The sequence below is a fragment of the Megalobrama amblycephala genome, linkage group LG12 (assembly GCF_018812025.1).
Source record: "Megalobrama amblycephala isolate DHTTF-2021 linkage group LG12, ASM1881202v1, whole genome shotgun sequence".
In the NCBI taxonomy this organism is placed as follows: Eukaryota; Metazoa; Chordata; class Actinopteri; order Cypriniformes; family Xenocyprididae; genus Megalobrama; species Megalobrama amblycephala.
This window is the reverse complement of record NC_063055.1, coordinates 29,040,130-29,066,486: the sequence shown is the minus strand read 5'-3', so window position 1 is coordinate 29,066,486 and position 26,357 is coordinate 29,040,130. Positions and strand designations below refer to the sequence as shown.

General features: G+C 38.3%; 1 protein-coding gene across 1 annotated transcript; it reads left to right on the top strand.

The window, feature by feature from the left end:
• Nucleotides 1–6,027: 6,027 nt before the first annotated feature.
• Nucleotides 6,028–26,294, top strand: npc1l1 (NPC1-like 1). Its single transcript, XM_048210422.1, has 19 exons — nucleotides 6,028–6,277; nucleotides 7,686–9,003; nucleotides 10,262–10,526; nucleotides 11,493–11,593; nucleotides 11,679–11,851; nucleotides 11,938–12,066; nucleotides 12,749–12,931; nucleotides 14,071–14,185; nucleotides 14,511–14,776; nucleotides 18,372–18,461; nucleotides 18,607–18,797; nucleotides 19,262–19,389; nucleotides 19,504–19,636; nucleotides 19,767–19,825; nucleotides 21,098–21,248; nucleotides 22,466–22,697; nucleotides 22,801–22,914; nucleotides 23,019–23,181; nucleotides 25,236–26,294. The coding sequence occupies exons 1-19, from the start codon at nucleotides 6,215–6,217 to the stop codon at nucleotides 25,448–25,450; spliced, it is 4,089 nt and encodes a 1,362-aa protein (XP_048066379.1). The 5' UTR covers nucleotides 6,028–6,214; the 3' UTR covers nucleotides 25,451–26,294.
• Nucleotides 26,295–26,357: the final 63 nt, after the last annotated feature.

Here is a 26,357-nt window from a genome sequence, read left to right as displayed (position 1 = left end):
CCCCTTCTTCCTCTGCCTCCTGAGTTTTTGGTTTCAATTTACATGCTCAGGTGCTTCTTTAACAGTAAGGCTGACGGCTGGGCCTTTGATAATATTTTTCTGAGGCCGCCTTCTGGCTTGATAGTGAAAAGTGCTTTTAGACTTAAAAGAACTTTTGATTTCATCCTTCATCATGCAAGAAAATAAGGAGGAGAAATCTTCGTTCTACGAGTCGCAGGAAGGTAAGCTGGGTCTATATTTTTATGTTTCTAAAAAGTGTAGACCTTGTTTTTCCTGTATAGCGTTCCTGAGCATGTAGTCAGTAAAGTTAGAAGGGTTTTTTTTGGGCAAAATAACTGAATCATTAGGTTGGCTAGTTTTCACATGCAGGCCGCATTATGGCCGCTATTTTGTAGCCTGTGTAGCATGTGACCCATGGATGGGTCGTGATTGTCACTAGCTGACGCCACATGTTTACAAGTCGTAGGCCTTTTTTAGGCCTCCTGTGTATCATGCTGGAGTTCGGCTGTGTACTCCTCTCGCTTTGAGAGTAAAGGGTGCTTTTACTGAGTATGGTTTCTAAGTAGCTTGCCTCTCAGGGTGAGTTCTTGTGTTAAACAGCTCTGTTGTTCGGTTTTTATGCATTTACTGCCTTGAGCATGGTCTCCTTTAGCTCTAGTTGAGCTAAGCAGTTACCTTGTTTAGAAATGGTTCTATTTTGCTCCTAGAACTTTAGTGGCCGCTAGCTGGCGCTGCGTATGACAGGTAGGCCTTCTGGGCCTCCTTTGGGAACATGCTCGCATGTACCATTTACACTTCTTTATTAGGCTGAGTAAAGGGAATTTTGTGCCACTGGCTGGACAGGGCTCCAGGTGAATATTAACCTCCTTTGCAGTTCGGTTATTTGTCCCGCCTGGAGCTTGATAACACTGCCGCGAGCTGATACCACGTGTCTGCTGAGGTTATAGGCCCCATGGGGCCTTCTTTAGCACGTTATGCCGTATGTTGTACTCCTCTTGCTTTAAAGAGTAAAAAGGTTCTTTTACCAAGTACACTGCTTGTTGGATTGTGTTGGATGGACTGTTTTGTGGGCACTCACAGTTACTTAATCACATGGTCGGTCTTGCGTCAGCATGTTAGGTTTCAGCATGTTAGGTTCCTTATAGGCCACGCTTGAATACCACCATGTGGTTTGAGATTTCTGGTGTGATATGCAGTTCATCTAGAACTTTAGTTATGTTGAAGGCCCCTTTCTGGCCTCCATGACTATGTGCCTACAGTATGGTCTATCTGTTAGGTTGAGCTTCGTACTTCCCTTTGGGTTGTCCGTGTAATTGTGCTTAGCTTCCTAAGCTGGTCATTGGTCGAAGACTTCTATGAAGTCTCCTGTTGAGATCATCCCCAGGCTGGTTTGTGCTCCCCTGTATCAGGGTTTCTAGCGCACAGCCTCCTCAGTGCATTAGTCAGACACTGAGTAGATCCTAGGATGAGCGGATTATACTCCCCTCAATACGAGGGTTTATAGCATTCAGCTGAGTTCTGCTCTCCAGGATGCCCATCTCTACGCATGGGTTTGAGTTGCTTACTGTTCAATCACAGTCGCTCTTACCTGCTCTCTTCTCTGAAGAATGCGTTACGGAGATTCTGTGTAACAAACAGGGTTGGCCTAGATTAGGTTTGTCCTTCGTCAGACTAGGTCGGCCTCCCTGGTGGCAATGAGGGTTGACTTCGTTCCCCCTAGTGACAGGGCTCCTTTGGTTCCCTGGCCACATTCCCTTTAACCCTCTGGAGTCTGAGGCTGATTTGGGGCCCTGGAGAAGTTTTGACATGCCCTGACATTTGTGCTTTTTTCAGTTGTTCATAAACATATTAATGGAAAAAGTGTCATTACACTGTATTCAGCACAAACTAGGCTACCATAACATGTGAGAAACATGTATGTACATGTTTGTATTTTTGAAGTAATAACGTTTATGCGTGGTTATTGAAAAAACAAAAAACTTAAGTCACTGAAATAAGGCCAAAAAAATAATATTATATATGTGTTCACAAGACTTCTGGGTATTGGAGGTTGTAGACTAGAGTTTTTGCTTGAAAATGATGTAAAAATTATGCTGCCTACTCGTTCATATAAAACAATAGAGAGATTTAAATTTTGTAAGACACTTTTTGTCAAGAAACACAATATGCGTGGAGGCATGAATCGTCATGAATAATCCTGTGATTCACACCTGAGAAGACAAAATATTCACATAATGAGCTGTAATGACCTGTATAATGATGAGCTCTTTCAGTCAGGTAGGCTGTTAAAAAACCCTCTGTGATCAAGTGTCAAGCTCATCATGGTGTATATCAAACATACAGAAAAAAACAGCAATACTGTGAAATATTATTACAATTTAAAATAATGATTTTCTATTATATACTTTAAAATATAATGTATTTCTGTGATGCAAAGTGTCTGAACAATTATGTTACCTCTATGGCATTTCATATAGCCTTTAGCTTAAAAGCATGCACATTTGGAGAAATATTGATGGATTCTCATATGTTTATGTCAATTTTCTATACAGAGGTGTAATATTTATTCAATATTTATTGTCATCACTTTGAACGCTGGATACTGTGTTTTCAATTCATACTTGCAGCCGGAGGGCGCTCTGTGTACCTTTAGTCCACAAACGCCTCCTAAAGAAGAACAGGCCATGCGACAATCCAGGAACTAACAGAGGCTTCCAGAGATCACCTAACTATGGCTATGCAAAACACTTTTGAAGACAATAAATACATGATTGAGAAGATGTATACATGTATTGCCTCAGAATTTGCATCTGAATAGCACTCCATCCATGGGCATGGCCGCATTAACGGATAATGAGCTGAATTACGGACTTCTGACATGGCTATTTTTTCATACAGATTACATAAAAAGAGAATATTTGTTTTTGATTTGACTTACACAATTTAAAACCTGACATTTCAATGTTTTTTTAGACATAAGTCTCATTTTTGTGTCATTAGTATTCACTAAGTTACAGTTAATTTTCTGAGAACTATCAGATTGGACTTCGTTCAGAGGGAGACGACAGATCACGCATCATGTTAGTTTTCTTTATTTTGCAAAAAGCACAACATTTAGGTTTTACTCTGAGTGAAGATATTCTCTAGTTTCAACTGATATATTACTTATGTCTCTATGACAAAAAATGACAGAGTATTTTAAGTCTTATTTGCTGCAGTGTGAAAAAAATCCTGCAAAACGCTCCGGCGCGTTTCCCAACTCCAGAGAGTTAAGGAACCACTTTTCCTCGGAAATGTTGGTTCCAGAAGCTCTGAGCAGCCTTTGTAGGCTTTCTGCGGGAAGCCTCTTTTAGGCTTAGCTTGGGCTGTTGGCCGTAGGGAATGTTGTCACTGACAACCTTGCATGACCCGAGGGTGAGTTGCTTATGGCATTTCTTTCGAAACTGCCGGACGTTTGTCTAGCCATCTTTGGCATGCACTCTCCTCGAGCATGGCGGCGTGGGTATATCATTCCCAAAGCGGTGAACGCAGAGTTGAGTTCCCTTTCGAAAGGGAACGTCTCAGGTTACGTATGTAACCATGGTTCCCTGAGAACAGGGAACGAGACTCTGCGTTGCCATGCCATGCCTCGGGCTGCCTGCTGAACAGTCCCTCAAGACGATAAGATACTGACTGATTCTCTAGGCGATCCTTATATACTTCTGGGTCACACCATATTACGTCGTAGACTGTCGCCGGCCAATAGAGATTGGAGTTGTTGGATAGTTGGCTTTCAGACACCGGGTCACGTGTGATGTTCTCCAAAGCGGTAAACGCAGAGTCTCGTTCCCTGTTCTCAGGGAACCATGGTTACATACATAACCAGAGACTTCCATTTCCATTCCAACCAGAGATTTCCATTCATGAGGATATGAGGCAATAAAGACATGGGCTATCTTCCAACCAGAGATTTCCATTCATGAGGATGTGAGGCTATAAAGACATGGGCTATTGGTTTGACATACTACTGCAACAAACCTCAAACCTCTACATATTAATCATTTTTAATTTTGTCTTTGAAAAATAACAGATTTGATAGTTAGATCCACTTCCTTTGAACCAACACCAGGTAGGACAAAGGTTTACATAGTCATCCTTCAGGAATATCAGTTAAAGCAATCCAATAAGGTTCAGATGGATGATAAGATTAAACACGCAACTCAATGAACTGATAATGAATATGGAAAAATTGCAAACGCATTTGGAATTAATTACCCCTTATAAATATATTTAAAAAAACTGTAAGTTTCCTAGGTCTGTTTGGACCCTGTGGAATGGAAGCTTAATATTTTTCAACTAAAACCAAATTGTATCTGATCAGTAACTTCTTATTAATGAGTAAATGCACATTTAAATGTTACTACATTACTTCATTTACCCCCTTTTTATTAATTTAAAAATTGAGAAATTCTTTGAAATGTAAAATGTTACAAGAACTAGCAAAAAACAGTGTGATGCAAGAAAACTGATAGATTACAAAACATGCACAATTCTGCTGATTCTTACAAACACCTGCGGTACAGATCACGTTGCACACCATAGTGAACTATTGCTAACTTGTTCTGCTGCTAAATAACTCTCTGTTTCTCTAAACCCTTCCAATTTTTCTTGATTGTTCTGCCTGTTTCTGCCTTCTCTCTTTGTTGTTGTCATTTGTTGGCTTTGGAAATCTATTTGGTTTATTTTGTGATAAAGACCAAATCTGCATTGTCCCCTTAATACTTTTTACATTTACATTTATTCCTTTCATTTGAAGGCCACTTACAAATGAGGAATGCTACAACAAACGCAATTATTTTAAGCTTTTTATCAAATAAATAACTGAACTATTCTTAAAACAATTATCTTAGCTTACTTTTAGATTATATTAAAGCTTCTGCCAAGGAAATGCTAAAAATGATCAGCATCAAGAGACATGTCATATCATTAATTACAAAATGACTGTCCATTTAAAAGTTTGGGGTCAGTAAGATAAATATTTTTTTAAAGAAATTAATACATTTTTGTTCAGCAAGGATGCATTAAATTGATAAAAAAAAAAAAAAAAGTGGCAGTAATTACATTTATAATGTTACAGAATATTTCTTTTTGAAATCAATGCTGTTCTTTTCACCTTTATATTCATCAAAGAATCCTGAAAAAACAAAATGTATAATGGTTTCCACAAAAGAGCAAATCAGCATATTAGAATGATTTCAGAAGGTTCATGTGACACTGAAGACTTGAGTAATGATGCCGAAAACTTAAGCTTTGACATAAAATTAATCTTAAAATATATTAAACTAGAAAACAGTTGTTTTTGATTAAATAAATGCATAAATTGGTGAGCATAAGAGACTTTAAAAAAGACCCCAAACTTTTGAATGGTAGTGTAGTGTACAATATGATATGATGTAAGCGACTCATTTGTCTCTTGGTTTCATGGCCAAACAAAACCTACAAGTTTATTTGGTCTTGTATCATAAATCTTACCTGTTTGGTTGTTTTTCAGCAATGATGAAACTCCTCCAGAGGTCTTTATTGAATGTCTTTCAATAGACTTTCTACCAATAAACGGTTAATTGATTTCACTGCAAGAAAAAAAAAAAAAAAAAAAAGAATTTTAAATCACTTTAGCGAATTATTATTATTATTATTGTTTTTTGGGTTTTTTTTTTTACAAAAAAAGAGCAAGCACTGGAGGAACAGAATTTTGTTGTGTACAAATATGAATCACACCACTGGAAAAAAAGGAAAATAAAATTGCAGTTGTTTTGCAGTTGTGTAGACCATAGTTTAATGCACATTTTATTAATGAGAGTCATCGGGTGGTTATCAGGTTTTGGTGGGTGTGTTTTGATCTTTCAAAGTTCCATAGCATCTACACAGACACCTTTGGTTTAGTCTGCCCATCTAGTTAATGATCAGTGAGCTGGATTGGCTTTTGTCCATTCTGGTTGGTTGGTGGAAACATCAGGCCAGATAAGACTCTGGTCATCATCAGTATCACTTATGTTCATCCAATGAGAGTGAGAAAGCCTTTCATTTCCTCCTGTCTTTCTCTACTGTATCAGCACAGATAGAGATAGAGCAGGGATCGCTCTGCTACCTGAAGCTCCTGACGTCCACCTGCCTTCATCTCTCAGCTGGAACTAACACTCCACATGCACAGAAGAGTAAATGCTTAGGAAGAGAAATGCATTTCCAAAGAACGAGCTGGGGACGGTCCGTTACATTGTTGTCACTTGCTGTTTGCGTGGTAAGTTTTCACCATCCTACAAAATATCTGAAATGGGCTGTTTTAAATGTTTAAATAACAAAGTTTGGCTTCCACAAGTCTCTTTTATATGCGGGATAGGGATCAATAATATGAGTTGAGGTGATACTTGTTTCATTTTCACAAATAGAAAATTGATCCACAAATAAATGTAACGCATTTCATAATAATGAGATATTGAAATGTGTATGGATTTTTGACCATACAATATCTTCTGTCAGCATGTGCAAAATGAATATTGTCTATAAATAAAAAATAATAATTTCATGGATACACATTTATGCCTATGGTCTTTGCCAATGGATTTTGGTTGTCCTTAAATTCAGAATCATTTCAGCAAAATCGGTTGATGTTATGCTTTTTCCAATATACCCATCCAGACTTGGCTTTATTAAAAAATTTCTGGCTATGGTATGATTGGTTGATTAGTCAGAGGCATTAGCAAAAGACTAAAATCTGTTACTAAACTAAATACATTTATCAATGTATGTTTGCTAATCTCATTTTTTTTATTATTTGTGTATTTGTTTGTGATTTTGGTGAATCATTTTAGATTTATTTGTAGTTTTAATTTTGTGAATATGAAACAAATATCACCTCATTTGATCACATCCACACTTTTTTCTCACTGTGAAATGTGTGTGAGTCAGAGTGTGATACTTCTGAACATTATTCGTTACAAGTTATAAAGAAAACATTTAATTTCCTTCATTTTATTTTATTTTTTAATGAAAAAAAGAATAATATATACCATTCAAAGTTTAGGGTTAGTAGTTAATACTTTTATTCAGCAAGTATGTATTAAATTCAACTGAAAGTATATTTTATATTTCAAATAAATGTGGTTTTTATGATATCAAAGAATCCTAAAAAAAAAAAAAAAAAAAATTTCACAAAAAATAAATTCTTGAGCAGAAATATTAGAATAATACATTTCTGAAGGATCATGTGACACTGGAATAAATTATTTGCCATCACAGGAATAAATTATATTTTAAAATATATTAAAATAGAACACAGTTATAGGCCTAATCCTGATTTAGGCTAAGCCCTGTCTGTGAAACCAGCCCAAGATCTTTTTTTTTTTTTAATTTATTGTACTAAAAGACTTAATAGGAAGCCTAATATCTACTTCTACTTTATTACTTATTAATAACTACTTTATTACATAATAATATTTCACAGTAGTATTGTTTTACTGTAATTTTGATCAAATAATTGCAGCCTTGGTGAGCATAAGAGATGTTTTTTTCAAAAACATTGCAATCAAATGCTGGCAAGACCCTTATTGTTGAGTTCTGAGCGCTAAAGATCCAGTGATACAGATCTACTGTTGACTAAACTACAGATTGTTACATCCTTATCTATGTTTTATCTTTGTCTTTTGCAGGTTCTCACTGGTGCTCAGCATGAACCAGGCTACTGCTCATTTTATGAGGACTGTGGCCTAAACCCAGCTGTGGAGGGGGCTCTTATTCCCCCTAGGGTACCATGTAAGGACTACAGAAAAGCTGTGAATGTGACAGGAGACCACTATGAACTTTTCAAATCTGTGTGCCCAATGTTCGCCAACGGTGATGGTGAAACACTCGGCTGCTGCTCCATCAGGCAGCTCACAGCTCTACAGAGCAGCCTGACATTGTCCAAAGCCGTGCTGATCCGCTGCCCATCCTGCGCAGACAACTTTGCACATCTCCACTGTGCCACCACCTGCAGTCCCAACCAAAGTCAGCTGTTAACAATCACCAAAACCGCAAACATCACGCAACCCTCTGGCATTGTCAAGGAAGCTGTGGTAGGTTACGAGGCTTACATATCCACCAACTTCTCAGATGCATCATTTAGATCCTGCAAAAACGTACGAATCCCAGCCACTGGAGGGTTCGCTATTGCCACTATGTGCGGCCGCTATGGTTCGACTCTGTGTACGCCGCAACGCTGGTATGATTTCCAGGGTGACTCCAGCAATGGACTGGCTCCTCTGGATATTAATTTCAGGCTCTTGCCAGAAGGTCAGACCGCTGGACTCCCACCAGGAGCATTTCCATTTGCAGGAAGAGCATTGAATTGCAACGAGATGACACCTACAGGTGGTGAGGCCTGTTCCTGTCAGGATTGTGAGCAATCCTGTCCAGCTGTACCACCGCCAGCACCTTTACCAAAACCATTCTTGATTGGTAGACTAGATGGCATCCTTGTCATCTGCATCACAATCTTTGCCTGCGTCTTTTTTCTTTTTATGTGTTACGTAGTTTTAGAGTCCGTTTCCTATTTCCAAAAGTCAAGGAGGGCTCAGAAAGGCAAGAGGACCAAGGACCAAAACGAAAATGAGATTGAACATAAAATCACTCCTAAAGATGTTACGTGCTCTGACAAAGCCAGTCTTGCCACTCAGGACTTCCTAGGGTCTCTTTTCCAGACCTGGGGAACCATAATGGCACGATATCCTCTGACTGTGCTTCTGGTCTGTCTTGTGGTTGTGATGGTATTCGCAGTGGGAATAAAAGACATAGAACTGACCACAGATCCTGTCCAGCTATGGTCAGCACCTCAAAGTCGTGCCATGCGTGAGAAGGATTTCCATGATGCGCATTTTGATCCATTTTATCGCACCAATCAGCTGATCTTGATAGCTCCAGACCGGCCCAGCCACTCCTATGACTCTTTACTCTTTGGCAAACAGAACTTCAGTGGCATCATCTCTAAAGGTAAAACTTCCTATTGTTTCACATGTTGGTCAAATAATTAGTTTGATGGCTACACAATCAATCAAAAAAATAATTGTGATTACAAATATGGTTGTCACAACAAATAATCGTGAAACATGTACAAAAGAAGGCATACTATTTACATCTAATCCCGCTGCGTTAAAGTTGCATCATTTAGATCCTGCAAAAACGTACGAATCCCAGCCACTGGAGGGTTCGCTAACAGAAGTACAGAAGTAGCAACAGATCTTTTCTTCCATATTGTAATGTACCATGCATGGATTATTGAAAAGGAAAAAAATGGGTTCGATCTTGATCCTATCCATCAGTTGTTGATTAAATGGAGATGAATGTGAGCTTGCAGTCCATTGTAAGAAAGGTTTTAAGTAGACTACATGTAAGGCTTTGACACCAGAGGAACCTTTTCATAATTCCTAGAACTATTGGCTGAAGTACCCGGATTTTGGCGTGTTCGCACCGCAGAAACTAGGAATTTTTTTTTACTTCAGAATAGGGTCTAAACCAGCACTATAGTGTATGTTGACTGGTCAAACGCATGTCAAACACCGGCACCCAGCATTTTTAAAAAGCAGAGTAAACATATTACTTCACGAACATGGAAAACAGCGCTAACGGCATTTACCTGTTGTCTGCAGGGTTGTGTTTTTTTCTCTGCCTCGATGATATGTAATACTGAAAGTTATCATAGGAGATTTCATCTCTTAGCCCCACTTTTTGCTCTTTGAGTCACATAAATTCTGCATTTACATTCCTTCTCCTTTATCATGAAACCCACGGCACACAACAAACACAGCCTACGGCATCCTCCATCCACCGTTTTTTTAGCATTTGTAAATGCTGCACTAAAAGACGCCGTTGTCGGCTGCTTCAGAGTTCCTATTGCCTGTGCAAAAGCAATCAGGAACATGGTCCTGGGGAGAAATTAGTTCTTGGGGAACTAAGGGCTAGTTCTTATAACTGTGTTCCTAGAACTATTCAGTCCGAATGCCCCTTACGTGACTGCCAAAGTTCAGCATACTGTGAGAAGTCTATCGTTTCACCGGAAAATGTTTTTGCTCATAGCTTTCTATAATATTATCCATTCACAATTTGAATAACCACTGTGAAGTATGGATGTGTACCTTTAGCCTCATGCAGTCCTAATCAGTGTTTTATTTTTGAGAATTTTCTGTTCCACTGAATCTCATGTTTCAGTCAATAAAATATAGGCCTACTGAGTATGTTCTCTTTCTCACAGATTTGATCATAGAGCTGTTGGAGCTTCAGCAGAGAATCCAGGCAATTGAATTCTGGTCAGATGAACTAAACCGAACTGCAAGCTTAAAGGATGTTTGCTATGCGCCACTCAATCCAGACAACCCCTCTTTAACAGACTGTGCTGTCAACAGTCTACCACAGTACTTTCAAAATAGCATTGACAACCTAAATGCCAAAGCAAACATGACAGAACTCGGTGTGACTAAGGAGGTCGATTGGAGGGACCATTTCATCTACTGTGTAAAGTAAGTCACATGGCCATATCTGTAGTTCTTACATCACCTTATCTTACATTTCCAGCTATTTGGAGTTCCACTGAACAAGTTTTTGTTCCAAGCACTGGGACTTTTCACTGTTTGTATCACTTCAGACAGTGTTTTACAGTGTTTCAGGTGATTCTTTATGAGTCAGTCATTGAATCATTTGCTCACTGATTGATTAAATACATGATTCATTCAGGACAAAATAAGAACTAGTTCAATTCAGAATTCTGTAGCATACTCTTCTCTTAAGCTAGTATATGTACTACTACTACAATACAATATAACTATTAACATATGCTAGTATGCTATTTCAAATTCAGTCACAGTCTTTATGGCTACTCGCATACTCTGGGTAGGTACTTCTTTTTAATAAGTACTTTGAAACTGTTAAAAATATATGTTTAGTATGAGTGTCATTGTCATCTGACTTACCAGCATTAGCTGCATCACTGCATAACCATTCACAAATCCTCTTCCATGGCCTCATGGCATGTAAAGTATCCGTAGGACATGCACTTCCAGAGCAGAAGGTCTTCTGGGTACTTTGTGCATACTGTTTTATGAATACTGTGAATTTGATCATACTACTCTTTCATATACTGTTTTTGCCTACTATATAGTGCAGGAATCATGCATATTTGGGTTGAAGCCAGTGACTAGCTCCTATATAGCATTCTAAGATACTGCTACTATAATATAAAAGAAAGAGTAGTTTGCTATTTCGAATTAAGTCTTTATGAGAGTCATTGAATTAGTCACTCAACCAATTTCATTCAGGAATAAAACAGCACCTATTGAGCTTCGTTTAGAACAATTTTTGTTGTTGATGCAAAAATAGACTATATAAACCGTGCCTAAAATATAAGCTACTCAAATGAGTCTTGTTTATTGAACTGTTTAATAAAAACAATATCACACATAACATAATTATATTCTGCTTGCCCACAGCTCTCCATTATCATTTAAAGACATCACAGCTCTTGGCATGAGTTGCATGGCAGACTACGGAGGCCCCGTCTTTCCCTTCCTGGCTGTAGGAGGATATGAGGGTAAGGCTCAAAACTAGCTGCTAGCATCTCATCATTGTCTTAAAGTTTTACCGAGCTGACTTTCATCTTTCCATTATAATTTCAGATGAGGAATACACCACTGCTGAGGCCCTGATCCTTACTTTCTCCCTGAACAATTATGCACGATCCGACGTTAAATTTAAGTTGGTTCAAAAGTGGGAAAGCATGTTTCTTGAAATTGTCCAGGAATATCAGAAAAACCCAAACACAAGTTTCACATTTGCCTACATGGCTGAGGTGAGATTCTGGTTGAACACATGCTGTAGAGATCAATGATGTCAGTGTTTAACAGTCTCATAATCAAACGGTCTGGTGCTTTCCAGAGGTCTTTGGAGGATGAGATTAACAGAACGACTGCAGAGGATATCCCCATATTCATGATAAGTTATGCTGTCATCTTCCTCTACATAGCCGTGGCTCTTGGGGAATATTCATCCTGCAAGCGTATCCTGGTGAGTGAGTAACGGAGTGGTTAATGGCTTACTGGGAATTTCCTCATTTCTGATAACAAGGAATAAAGGAAGAAGCATTTCTTTCCTCAAAATAAATGGAAACTCCAGCATGTTTTAACTATTCTAGGGTGCGTTTCCCGACAGCATCGTTAGTCAACTATGGTTGCAAGTCCCATTGAACTCTATTGGTAACGACGGAACTTGCGACCATAGTTCGCTTTGGGAAACGCACCCCTGAGCAATTCAAATGATACATTCTGGATATCAAAAAGAAGATACATATAGATGTATTTTTTTTATAAATATATATTATATAATATTTTATTTTTGTACAATAGATAATAGTCTTAGAATTACATATGAATATATATCCCAAGCCTCATTTTTTTAAATGTTTTCCATTTTTTAATTGATCTTTTTCTCAAAATTGTAACTATTCCACATTTGTTTCTTAGTTGACAGAGTATGGAGATCTTTGTATGGAGAAAAAATAAAGAGTAATAATTGTAAAAGCTTATGTTTATAATAGTTTTAGATTGAGTATACATTAGCAGGTCAAACATCAGGACATTTCCAAATTTCTAAAAGTATTTTCGGATGAACTATCCATTGGTTTAGTTTGACAAGTAAATATATTTTAATGCTGCTTTAACAAACCATGGTTGTATGATTGTTTTCTTAGGTAGACTCAAAGTTCTTGGTAGGACTGGGTGGTATTCTGGTCGTCGGCTGCTCTGTCATAGCCTCAATGGGTTTCTATGCCTGGATTGGGATTTCGTCCTCACTGGTCATTCTTCAGGTGGTGCCCTTCCTCGTGCTTGCTGTGGGAGCTGATAACATCTTCATTTTTGTTCTAGAATATCAGGTATGTTGAGTTACTTGAGTAATTCTTGTTTCTTAATTTTGTTTTTCTTTGTAGCTTATCTTTCTGACATACTTTCTAGGGCCAGCTTTAAATTTAAAATAACTTTTTTTTTCACTTACAGACTTATTTCTCAGCTCTGTACAGTATTGTTCAAAAATTTGGGGTCTTTTTTTTTTTTGTAGAAATGTATACTTTTATTCTGCAAAGATGCATTGAATTAATCAAAAATCACAGTAAATACTTTTTGTTACAAACAAAAATATGTTACAGAAAAAATGTTTCTTGAGCATCAAATCATCGTATTAGAATGATTTCTGAAGATCATGTGACACTGAAGACTGGAGTAATGATGCTGAACATTCAGCTTTGCCAATACAGAAATAATTACATTTTAAAATGCATTCAAATAGAAAAGTTATTTTTAATTTTAATAATATTTCACAATATTTCTGTTTTACTGTACCAACCCTAAACTTTTGAATGGTAGTGTATATCCATCCATGTCTATATCCATACATATCCATATCCACACATACACAAACACATACGCATATATATATATATATATATATATATATATATATATATATACACATACACATATACATACATACACATATACATACATACATATATGTGACCCTGGACCACAAAAACAGTCATAAGGTTAATTTTTTTGAAATTGAGATTTATACATCATATGAAAGCTGAATAAATAGCTTTCCATTGATGTATGGTTTTTTTAGGATAGGACAATATTTGGCTGAGATACAACAATTCGAAAATCTGGAAACTGAGGGTGCAAAAAAATCTAAATATTGAGAAAATCGCCTTTAAAGTCCTTAGCAATGCATATCCACTCACAAAAATGAATGTTTGATATATTTACAGTAGGAAATTTACAAAATATCTTCATGGAACATGATCTTTACTTAATATCCTAATGATTTTTGGGATAAAAGAAAAAACTATAATTTTGACTGTGTTTTATTGTTACAAATATACCAGTGTGACTTTTGATTGGTTTTGTGGTCCAGGGTCACATTGAATTTGAAAATATTAATTTAAGTCTCCACTACTATGACTATAACTTCATAAAACGGTTTCTTTCTGTCTTTTCCATGTTTAATCTCAATCAGAGAGATATGCGCAGACCAGGAGAGCAGAGGGAGGAACATATCGGGAGAGTTCTTGGAAATGTGGCTCCCAGCATGCTGCTTTGCAGTTTGTCTGAATCTGTTTGTTTCTTCCTGGGTAAGAATCTCCCACTGATCTTAAACTCTGTTTCACCCCATAAAACACAAGTACAAGAGAAAAAAACAAAAAATTCGATACAATTATGGATAGAAATGAGAAACATTTATTATATTGCTTGACCTTTACTCACTTGTGCATGTCAGCGAAGCATAAAGCATCAGATATGTACCAACCTAATTAAAGAGTGATATGATTCATGTATAGTGGCAATAATGTACTTTCGGCTCCTGAATGAGTCATATATAATACAGTCAATGGGTTCAGATTAATTCCATCTAAACACGTACGAGTGACTAAACACTCCCTCGTCGTCTCTTTGCAGGTGCTTTGAGCACTATGCCGGCTGTGAAGTCGTTTGCCCTGTACGCAGCTTTGGCTGTGCTCATGGACTTCGTTCTACAGATGACTGCCTTTGTGGCTCTTCTCTCACTTGATGCTCGACGACAAGATGCAAACCGTTGTGAGATAGCTTGCTGCGTTACTGTGTCAACTCCACACCCATCCGAACCCAACCAGGGCGTCCTGCTCCCTTTAATGAAAAAATACTACGCCCCTGCACTGCTCAACCCTGTCAGCAGGGTAATAGTGGTACGTTCCTACTTTACAGTATTATGGTTTCTTCAACTACAGGCATTTTATGATTTTAATTACAATTGCTACTTTTCAAATGTCTTTTATTCATAGATTTTACATGTTTTTACATGCACTTAAATAAAAAAAAAATACCTGCATGTAATTACATCTGTAATTAATTTCTGTAATTACATTTATATTTACACTGTTGACCCATCCCTTACACCTTAACCCACCCTTAAATCTACCCAGACCACCAAACCTGTCCCTAACTTTACCCGTATCCCACCTCAATAGCAGCAAAAGTGTTTTGCAATACACTATAAACACAATAAGTACATTGTACTAATTTTTTGATGCAAGTAACCAATAATACATTTTAAAAGCTATAATAATAACAGAAACAATAGTGAAAAGAAAAGCATTTCAATTTTTTATTGTGTTAACCTTTAACACTTTACTTAAAGCCTTAATTTATAAGGAATCATAAAGATATCCATAATGCATTATATCTTTTCATAAAAAAAAATAAATAAATGCATTATAATTGTAATATTTTCAGATTCCTTGTTACATCTGAAATTGGTTGTTTGTCAAGTGTTTTAATGCATTATACTTTCTAAAGGTACAACAATGAATAGACATGTATTATAACTGTTGTTACAATTATTCATGAGACCATACAAGGCATAAATAATGCATTAAAATACTTTTATAATGAATTATATATAAAGGCTTTAAAGGGACAGTTCACCCAAAAATGAAAATTTGATGTTTATCTGCTTACCCCCAGGGCATCCAAGATGTAGGTGACTTTGTTTCTTCGGTAGAACACAAATGATGATTTTTAACTCCAACCGTTGCCGTCTGTCAGTCGTATAATGCATGTCAATGGTAACAAAATCTATGAGAGTCAAAAAACATGCACAGACAAATCCAAATTAAACCCTGCGGCTCGTGACGACACATTGATGTCCTAAGACACGAAACAATCGGTTTGTGCGAGAAACTGAACAGTATTTATATAATTTTTTTCCTCTAATACACCACTATGTCCAACTGCCTTGAACGCGCGCACAGAATCCAGTGCGTGAGGTGTGTATGCGCTCTGGCTCTGGCTTTAAACATGGTGCCTGTAGTACAACAGTTGATATACAAATGGAAGTAAACCATTAAAAAACATTTTATTTTGTTATTTTTCGTGAGGGCAGCTTTACAAATAAAAAAGACACATACAAAGATTTTGTTCACATACCTCAGTTGGATGTGGAAAAACCATAGGCACAGCTGATGGTTTAAGTCATACGTGATCATCTCCTGGGTATGTAAAATCATCAGGGGAAAAATGATCGCTGCAGACCCTCAACAAATTTAGCACGTTAATGGGTGTGTTGATATCCAGCTGAAGAGCAGTCAACCATAACTTCAGGCGAGCAGGCTCAGAAGTTGAGAATACGTGGAAAGTCAACACTCCTGAATGAGTTCACGCGAGAGAACTTAATCTTTTAGTTTCAAGTCGTTTTGAACAATCCGGATAAGCACATAAGTACCATTTTGATTAGTCGTCGTACCTACAATGTTTGCGCACTGTGTAAACAATGAGTGACGTATATATGCGTGAGAGATCACTTCTGGCGCTTGCGTACACTATACCAGAGCGCGTACACACCTCACGCACCGGATGCTGTGTGCGCACTCAAGGTAGTTGGACATAGTGGTGTATTAGAGGTAAAAAATTATATAAAAAAACATTCTCGCACAAACCGATCGTTTCGTGTCTTAGGACATCAATGCATCGTCACGAGCCGCAGGCTTTAATTTGGATTTGTCTGTGCATGCTTTTTTACTCTCATAGATTGTTACCATTGCCATGCATTATACGACTGACAGACTGCAATGGTTGGAGTTAAAAATCATCATTTGTGTTCTACTGAAGAAACAAAGGAGGTTGGAGATTTTCTGTCCTTTACATGCTTTTATATAATAAAATGTGTAATACAAACCCGATGCCAAAAGAGTTGGGACACTGTACAAATTGTGAATAAAAACAGAATGCAATGATGTGGAAGTTTCAAATTTCAATATTTTATTCAGAATACAACATAGATGACATATCAAATGTTTAAACTGAGAAAATGTATCATTTTAAGGGAAAAATAAGTTGATTTTAAATTTCATGGCATCAACACATCTCAAAAAAGTTGGGACAAGGCCATGTTTACCAATGTGTGGCATCCCCTCTTCTTTTTATAACAGTCTGCAAACGTCTGGGGACTGAGGAGACAAGTTGCTCAAGTTTAGGAATAGGAATGTTGTCCCATTCTTGTCTAATACAGGCTTCTAGTTGCTCAACTGTCTTAGGTCTTCTTTGTCGCATCTTCCTCTTTACGATGCGCCAAATGTTTTCTATGGGTGAAAGATCTGGACTGCAGTCTGGCCATTTCAGTACCCGGATCCTTCTTCTACGCAGCCATGATGTTGTAATTGATGCAGTATGTGGTCTGGCATTGTCATGTTGGAAAATGCAAGGTCTTCCCTGAAAGAGACGACATCTGGATGGGAGCATATGTTGTTCTAGAACTTGGATATACCTTTCAGCATTGATGGTGCCTTTCCAGATGTGTAAGCTGCCCATGCCACACACACTCATGCAACCCTATACCATCAGAGATGCAGGCTTCTGAACTGAGCGCTGATAACATCTTGGGTTGTCCTTGTCCTCTTTAGTCTGGATGACATGGCGGCCCAGTTTTCCAAAAAGAACTTCAAATTTTGATTCGTCTGACCACAGAACAGTTTTCCACTTTGTCACAGTCCATTTTAAATGAGCCTTGGCCCAGAGAAAACGTCTGTGCTTCTGGATCATGTTTAGATATGGCTTCTTTTTTGACCTAAAGAGTTTTAGCCGGCAACTGCGAATGGCACAGTGGATTGTGTTCACCGACAATGTTTTCTGGAAGTTGTGATTTCCATTACAGTAGCATTCCTGTATGTGATGAAGTGCCGTCTAAGGGCCCGAAGATCACGGGCATCCAGTATGGTTTTCCGGCCTTTACCCTTACGCACAGAGATTGTTCCAGATTCTCTGAATCTTTGGATGATATTATGCACTGTAGATGATGATAACTTCAAACTCTTTGCAATTTTTCTCTGAGAAACTCCTTTCTAATATTGCTCCACTATTTTTCACCGCAGCATTGGGGGAATTGGTGATCCTCTGCCCATCTTGACTTCTGAGAGACACTGCCACTCTGAGAGACTCTTTTTATACCCAATCATGTTGCCAATTGACCTTATAAGTTCCAAATTGGTCCTCCAGCTGTTCCTTATATGTACATTTAACTTTTCCAGCCTCTTATTGCTACCTGTCCCAACTTTTTTGGAATGTGTAGCTCTCATGAAATCCAAAATGAGCCAATATTTGGCATGACATTTCAAAATGTCTCACTTTCAACATTTGATATGTTATCTATATTCTATTGTGAATAAAATATAAGTTAATGAGATTTGTAAATTATTGCATTCCTTTTTTATTCACAATTTGTACAGTGTCCTAACCTTTTTTGGAATCGGGTTTGTAGTTTAATATCATGATGTCTTGTTCTCTTAGATGGTGGTGTTCCTTGTGATGTTCTGTGCCTCTGTGTTCCTCTTGTTCAATGTAAAAGTGGGGTTAGATCAGGAACTGGCCATGCCAACTGTAAGTACAGAAGTTTATTTAACACCGTACTAGCCTGCCAACAATAATACATGACAAAATGCCAATTAAGAAAAAATAAATAAATAAATCAGTTATTCAATAATATGTGTTGTCTCTAACTTCCTCTGTGTCTAAATATTACCAGGACTCCTACATGTTGGAATACTTTGCATTCCTTAATAAGTATTTCGAGGTTGGTGTGCCAACGTATTTCATCACGACCAAAGGATTCAATTTCACCAGTGAAGAGGGCATGAATGCAGTGTGTTCCAGTGTGGGATGTGACCAGTTCTCTTTTATGCAGAAGATCCGATACGCCACAGAGTTCCCTGAGCGGTGAGCACTATATATCTCCCCTAGACATGTCCTTCTGAATAAACTAAAAATGTAATGTGGTGCTCTGGTAGCACTCCTCTACTCTTTACCTCGTTTTGCATCACATCAGACCTTGAACTTTCAGATTTGTGTTATCGATCTTGAAAGTTCACAGTGACACGGTCCTGTCAAGATACCAGCATTAATGTTTGAGAATTATACAATGAAATGACAGTGACAAAATAGCTTTTATTACTTCTGCCTCTTAGTATTCTTAGAATACTGCCTCTGCAGTCATTCTATAATGGTAGAATAGTGACAAAGAACTTTATATTGGTAAAGAGACAGATTTTTATTAAATATGGTGTCATTATGAACTACCAACTTGTTTGCAGACACCACTTGATTGGATTTAAATCAAAGAAATTCATAAATTTTTACAAAATACAAGGAGATCAAAATCACAGTCTTGCTTATTGCTCTAGATCTTATTTGGCTATCCCAGCATCCTCCTGGGTGGATGACTATATTGACTGGTTGAACCCTGGATCTAAATGTTGTCGTCTCTATACGACTGGCTCAAACATAGGATCATTTTGTCCTGCCAATGAGAGTAAGTGTTTATATATGTATAAATTATCAGTTAACTTTTAAAGCCTTGTTCTTTGTTATGCATATGGTTCAATGCAACATTTTCAGACAACTAAATATAAACTTTTTTTGACAGCGGGTATTTTTACGTGTACCCAGAAGTGTATGAAAACCCCCGCAGATGGGGTTCTGCGGCCTAGTGTTGAAGAGTTTTACAGATTCCTGCCAGACTTTCTGAGCAACAGACCTGACCTACAGTGTCCAAAGGGGTAAGAAAAGCTACTGCATCTGGTCATCTGAAGGACTGAAGAGAAGCTTTGAATATTTAGAATATTTGCTGTCCATTATTATGGTCAGCAAAATAGTGTATTGACTAAAAATGTTTCATTTCATTTCCAGTGGTTTGGGAGCTTATGATAAAGCTGTGATTAGAGACAATGAAACTGGGGAAGTAATAGGTAAGATACATGAATTTGTATGTGTAACATTTTGCATTCACATTCTATAGCAGTGGTTCTTAACCAAGGGGCCGGGGTCCACTAGGGGGTGTCAGCAAACTTCCAATAGGACTTCAAAATGACATTACATAATTTAAAATAAGATAAAACAGCTAAAAAAACAAGTTATTTCCTATTTTAATTCACCCCCTCAACAACTGTATTTCTATACGGTTTTCGAAAACCTGGACGTATGAAGTCACGTGATTTTAATAGTTTGATTTATAGACCTAGAAAATGGCTATGGTAATTGATAAAATATTAAAACGAAATGGGCATTTTTATAATGAATAAACATTTTCCTACCTAGACAGCAACATAGTCTGGCCCAGATCCGGCCCTCATCTGGTACATGTGGTTTATACGCGGAACAGATGTGGGCCGGATCTGTGCCGTCACTATGTTGCTGTCAGGATAATTATGCCAAGCTCAAAAAAATTTTATCAGGTAGAAATTGTGAATAAAAATATTATGTGCCCTTAATTTTTATCCGGTAATCACAAACAACTGGAAATGGTCATGGGGACACTGGGGGCCTTGGAGTCAAAAATATTGAGAATCCCTGTTCTATAGAGCTGTTCAGTCATAACATCAGTTTGTAGATTAATTCACATCCCTCAGAATTTAGCAGTTTCCGATTTATGAGTAAAATGTATTACTAATATTACTGTAAGAGACTTTAACATTTTGTTCTACAACATAAATTACTCACTTTCATACAGTACCTCAAACGTGATTATTGAAGTCGCTAAGCTACAATGGCTACAACAGTTGTCTCAATTCGTTAAGCACATCAACTCACATCTTTATGGTAGTTTTAGTCCTTATTTGGTGGATTGTTCACAATGTTTGATGTCTAAGTGTAATTTATGTTATAGAATAAAATGTGAAAAGGCCACTGTTTTACTCACAAGCTGAAAACCGCTAATCGCTAAAATGCTAATTCTCTTTCAGATTCCCTGTTGAAAAAAAATAGCATATGCTGGTTAGGTATGTTTTGAAGCAATGGAAGATGATTTGAGCTGCTTAATGCTGGTCCTGAGCTGGAGCTATTTGCTTAGGACCAGCACTTGACTAGCTTAAACTAGCTCAAACCAGCTTCCATGCTTCAAAACATACCTAACCAGCAAATGCTGTTTTTTTCAACAGGGATTTAAGGCCTACAGACAGCTCATTTAAGACACATTTAAGTTTCGGTCGACTCACTTCATCATGGCATCTCTATATTTTCAGCTTCTCGGTTTATGGCCTACCACACTCCTCTGGTCAACTCGCAGGAGTTCACGGCTGCGCTGCAGAAGGCCAGAGAACTGGCGCATAATATCACACTGGCCATGAGGCAAATCCCAGGCACTTCTCCTGACTTTGAGGTCTTCCCTTACACGTAGGTGTCATCTTCTAATCCTTCCTTATCTTTCTGTATTTACCATCCTTACCCTTGCTGTTTCTTCTCTGGGATAAGATAAGAAGGGATAATCAGTAAATGTAATATTATTGAATGATAACACGTCCTTGAGCTACTTCATAAATTGCAAAACTACATCACAGATCCTTGAGCTACTTCATACATTTCTTGCAATTACAGGATAGAATATTGTGTGTAGTAGGGATGTCATGAAACCATTAAAAACATTTTTAAAGATGTTAATAGATATTTATTATTAAGGAGAAAGTGGTTATTTTTTTCGCTTTTCTGAGCCATTTCATTCTTCCTGTTTAAAAAGCAAAGTTGAACCAAAATCTTGAAAAGTGAGGTATATGTGTTAATTCTGAGTGGTAATTGGTGGCTCACTTGGTGAAGAATGTGCACTTGTAGAGTACTTCAGATCTCTCTAGTATATTTTTGAGTACTGTCTGTTTTTAATGTATTATTAACTAAATAAAAGGCCTCTTAAGTGTATTTAAGGAGAATACACTTCCATGAATGTTTCTTAACACACTTAAGTACACTTAAAAAGGGCACTTTGTAATAATGACAAATTAAAAGCTTTACTTTAAAGTACATTTTAAATATTTTTTTTAATATTCTTTATGCTTTAAAGAAGTACAGTACACTTATTTTGATATGTTTACAAACATAAAGCTCACGGAACGTAAAGTGCTTGAAATTTTAACTTTAAATGTAATATTGAATAACACACTAAAGTTATTATATTTTAAATAAAAAGTTCTGCCATGAAACACTAGATGGCGCAGGCTCAAAAATCCTTAACCAAATCTGCTTGCAATTACATCATTCCCTATAGGGCACAGCTGATCGGAAATCCTTGCCTATTGTTTGTGGTAGCAGTTTGCAGCGCGCTTTCAGAAACCCTCCACCTTCCCCAGCTCCACCTGTATAGATCTGCTATGGGGATGATTCATGTATACTTGTACAGCAGTGTATTTAATTGCAGCTTCGTTATTACAAATGTATTTTTAATAATACATTTAAATACATGAAACTTTAGTGTATATACAATATCTATTCTAATAAATCGATATCTAATAGACTAAAATGTCTTGTAGACATACTATAACGGTAAAGTTTCCATTAAGTTCTCAAGCTGGCCCAGGTTTAAAGATCTCTGTGCACTGACTCTGTGATCTTTCATTTTGCAGTATTACATATGTGTATTACGAACAGTATCTGACCATCGTGAATGAGGGTCTGTTCAACATCGCCGTGTGTCTTCTCCCCACATTCGTTGTGTGTTGTATCCTGCTCGGCATGGACTTGAGATCGGGCTTTCTGAACCTGCTCACTATAGTGATGATCACTGTGGATACGGTTGGCGTCATGGCGTTGTGGGGCATCGATTTTAATGCCGTCTCGCTTATTAACCTTGTGACGGTGAGTGTGTTGGAGATACTCATCTGCAAGTTTGCATTTCATAAAACTAATGACTGTGTCATGAGCAATCCCTGACATTATTTGTGGTCGATTTGTTTTGCAGGCTGTTGGAATATCAGTGGAGTTTGTATCTCATATAACACGCTCATTTGCTCTCAGCATTTGCCACACAAAAGTGGAAAGAGCAAAGGAAGCCACAGCAAACATGGGCAGTGCTGTGAGTACCAGAATAACAAAGATGCTAGACTTTAAGACCTGCTTAGCTATGCTATTCCAGTCTAGTTGTGATGCCATTACATATTTCCATGTTCTCTTTCCCAGGTGTTTGCAGGAGTTGCAATGACCAACCTACCTGGAATCATTGTTTTGGCATTTGCTAAAGCCCAGCTCATCCAGATCTTCTTCTTCAGACTCAATCTGGTCATCACTCTACTCGGCATGGCCCACGGCCTCATATTTCTGCCTGTGCTGCTCAGTTACTTTGGTATGTTCCAGACATGAATGCAAGCACATAACCACACACTCAGTCTTTATGTCAGTGGTACTCAATTAAAGGGTTAGTTCACCAAACAATGAAAAATCTGTCATTAATTACTCACCCTCATGTCATTCCAGACCTTCGTTCATCTTCGCAACACAAATTAAGATAATCATTGATAAAATCTAATAGATCAGTGAGGCCTGCATCGCCAGCAATAACACTTTTTCAATGTGCAGAAAGCTACTAAAAACATATTTGTAACACAGTTCGTATATACGGGAAGAAGGAGGCAGGAACCGGCCAACGTTCAAACAAAGTTTTAATACCAAAATAAACAAATACAAAACTAACGTAATGCCGGCAGACCCTTGCGGACGTCTGCCGGCCACACAAACATAATAAAACATAAAATAATATCCAGGCCTGGTCCTCTCTCGTCATTCACTGTCGTCGCTCCTCCTTTTATGCTTCCGGAGCTCCTCCGTGAGAGACTCAAGGCCGGTGTGCCTCGCAGGTGGAGCTCATTATCTCTCGCGTCACCGGCTTCGCGCCGTTCCCTCGCGGCTCTCACCCGCTCTGCTTGTCACATACCCCCATCGCCCCTCGCAGCCCGAGGGGTACTCCCGAGACTGCGTTCTACTCCCCCCTGGGGCCTGTCTCGGCGGCTGCAGCACCTTGGGGTAAGGACAGACGAGACGAGAGAAAGGAGATGGAAGCACAGGGAGCAACAGAACGAGAGAGAGAGAAGGGAGGAAAAAAAATTCTTGGTCCGGTTCCCAGACACACTGCCGCTTGGTCCTCAGCCAGCCGAGAGGCTCTTTCTCGCGGTGCCATGCGATGGTACTCGACGCTCAGTGGACGGCCCGATCCTCGACCGCCTCCTGGCGGCCGGCGATGGCTCCTCCGGCTGAGGGCAGCCGGCAGCGAGTCCGCCGTCCCCTGCTCCTCCCCTTCATGGCGGACGGTAGCAGGCTCCGGCCCACGGCGGACGGTGACGACTCCTCCGCTCCCTCCTGGACGGCAGCCACCCCACCTCATCCCAGGAGCACGGCAGTGAGCTCTCCATCCCACCTGTCACTAGGCTCCAGCACCAATGCCTCGGGCAGCCTCTCGCGGTCTTCACTCCCGCGCTGCCCGACCTCCGCAGCACCACGATCCCCCTCAGCAACGAGGGCTCTCCGACAGCATGTCCCTCCTTCCTCCCGGGTTTCGGCACCAATGTAACATGTAGTATGGGAAGAAGGAGGCGGGAACCAGCGAACGTTCAAACAAAGTTTTAATACCAAAATAAACAAATACAAAACTAAAGTAATGCCGGCAGACCCTTGCGGACGTCTGCCGGCCATACAAACATAATAAAATAATATCCAGGCCTCTCTCGTCCTTCACTGTCATCGCTCCTCCTTTTATACTTCCGGAGCTCCTCCGTGAGAGACTCAAGGCCGGTGCGCCTCGCAGGTGGAGCTCATTATCTCTCGCATCACCGGCCTCCCGCCGTTCCCTCACGGCTCTCGCCCGCCCTGCTCGTCACAATATTTAAAACAGCAACAAGAATACTTTTTGTGCATCAAAAATAACAAAATAGCAACTTTATTCCACAATATCTTTTGATGGGCGATTTCAAAACACTGCTTCATGAAGCTTCGAAGATTTACGAATCATTTGTTTCGAATCAGTGGTTCAGAGCAGGTATCAAACTGCCAAAGTCACGTGAACTATTGAAGTTTCAAAACACTTACGACGTAATGAAGCCTCGTTTACTGAAATCATGTGATTTTGGTGCTCTGAACCACTGATTTGAAACAAATGATTTGTAAAACTTCGAAGCTTCATGAAGCAGTGTTTTGAAATCACCCATCACTAGATATTGTGGAATAAAGTCGCTATTTTGTTATTTTTAGTGAACAAAACAATTGTAAACAATTATAAACAAACAAAAAAAGAAAAAAACAACAACATCAACAACAACGAACAAAATACAGAGTTGGAACAGGTTTGGATTGAGCAAAATTGAATGGTTTTATTAACTCATAAAATTGACTGTCTGTGTTTCTCAGGTCCTGGTGTGAACAACGCAATTCTACTAAAGATTCAAGAGAAAAAAGCCAAGGAGATGGAGCTCAAAGACCAAGCCACATATGACAACGTTAGCTTTGAAAACTACGAAAAGTCGAACGGCGAAATCCCCGTAGAGACTTCGTGTCCGGTAAAGGCCGACATTATCTCCAACACCACCCAGGCACCCACCCAATGGGAAATTGCCATTTTGTAGCCCAAGACCTCTCACAAACTGCTCTTCTACCTATTACACTGAATTTGCAGTCATCAAAAGAAAGACATAAGACTGCCATTACATACACTACTGCATGTGAGCATTTGAGAGAAAAACAACCAACCGCACTGAAATGTTCTAAACAGAATCTCATCATGCTCTGTCAGCTCTTTGCCTCCTTATGTGGACCTCTCGATAGCATTGCATTACTGCTGTCAAACTGTCTAACACCTTCTGAAGATGTTCACGAGGATACTCTTTCGCCATCATCTTGCCCAGGTCACACCTGAGACAAAGTGATATCGGATATAAATGAGGAGCTCAAATCCACTGTTTTAGAAATAAGGAAATGACAACAATAGTTTAGAATTATTTTACTTTTATATTGTGTAATATTTGTTGAATGTTATAATTTTGTTGTTTAGGTTTTATATTTGTCATTTTTGCATGATAGTAATTGTCTTGTTCATGACAGAAACTCTGAAACTCTGAACTCTGGAAAATGGAAAATGTTGCACAAATAACACTCCAGTTTAAAGAGCGTCTGGTCTTGTATTACAAATAAGCATTACTGTAGTAATATTAAATGCACTGTGTGTATTTCTACATTCTGCAAAATCTCATTGAATGTTCAATATATTTTAACTTTGCATTCAAAGTTTACATTTACTGTTAAGTATCTATAAAGCACTTTTATGGCAGTTTATTGACTTTATGATTGTAGGCAAATTTCAGAGGCAATAGAGGAAACAATTTAAGGATAAAAACTGATTTATAAGGATATTACAGAATAAATATTTAAAAACATGATTGTAATACTTTAAAAAAAAAAACAGTCAAATGATATGAAACGAAAATAGTATTTTATTTCTATTGCAGGAAATTACATGATTGAAATAATAAACTA

Bases quoted from the DNA above. Each gene is read 5' to 3' on its own strand.
- npc1l1 (XM_048210422.1), top strand. From the start codon at position 6,215: ATGCATTTCCAAAGAACGAGCTGGGGACGGTCCGTTACATTGTTGTCA. The intron at 10,527-11,492 runs GTAAGTCACATG...GCTTGCCCACAG, and splicing joins CATTTCATCTACTGTGTAAA to CTCTCCATTATCATTTAAAG. The intron at 11,594-11,678 runs GTAAGGCTCAAA...TTATAATTTCAG, and splicing joins GGCTGTAGGAGGATATGAGG to ATGAGGAATACACCACTGCT.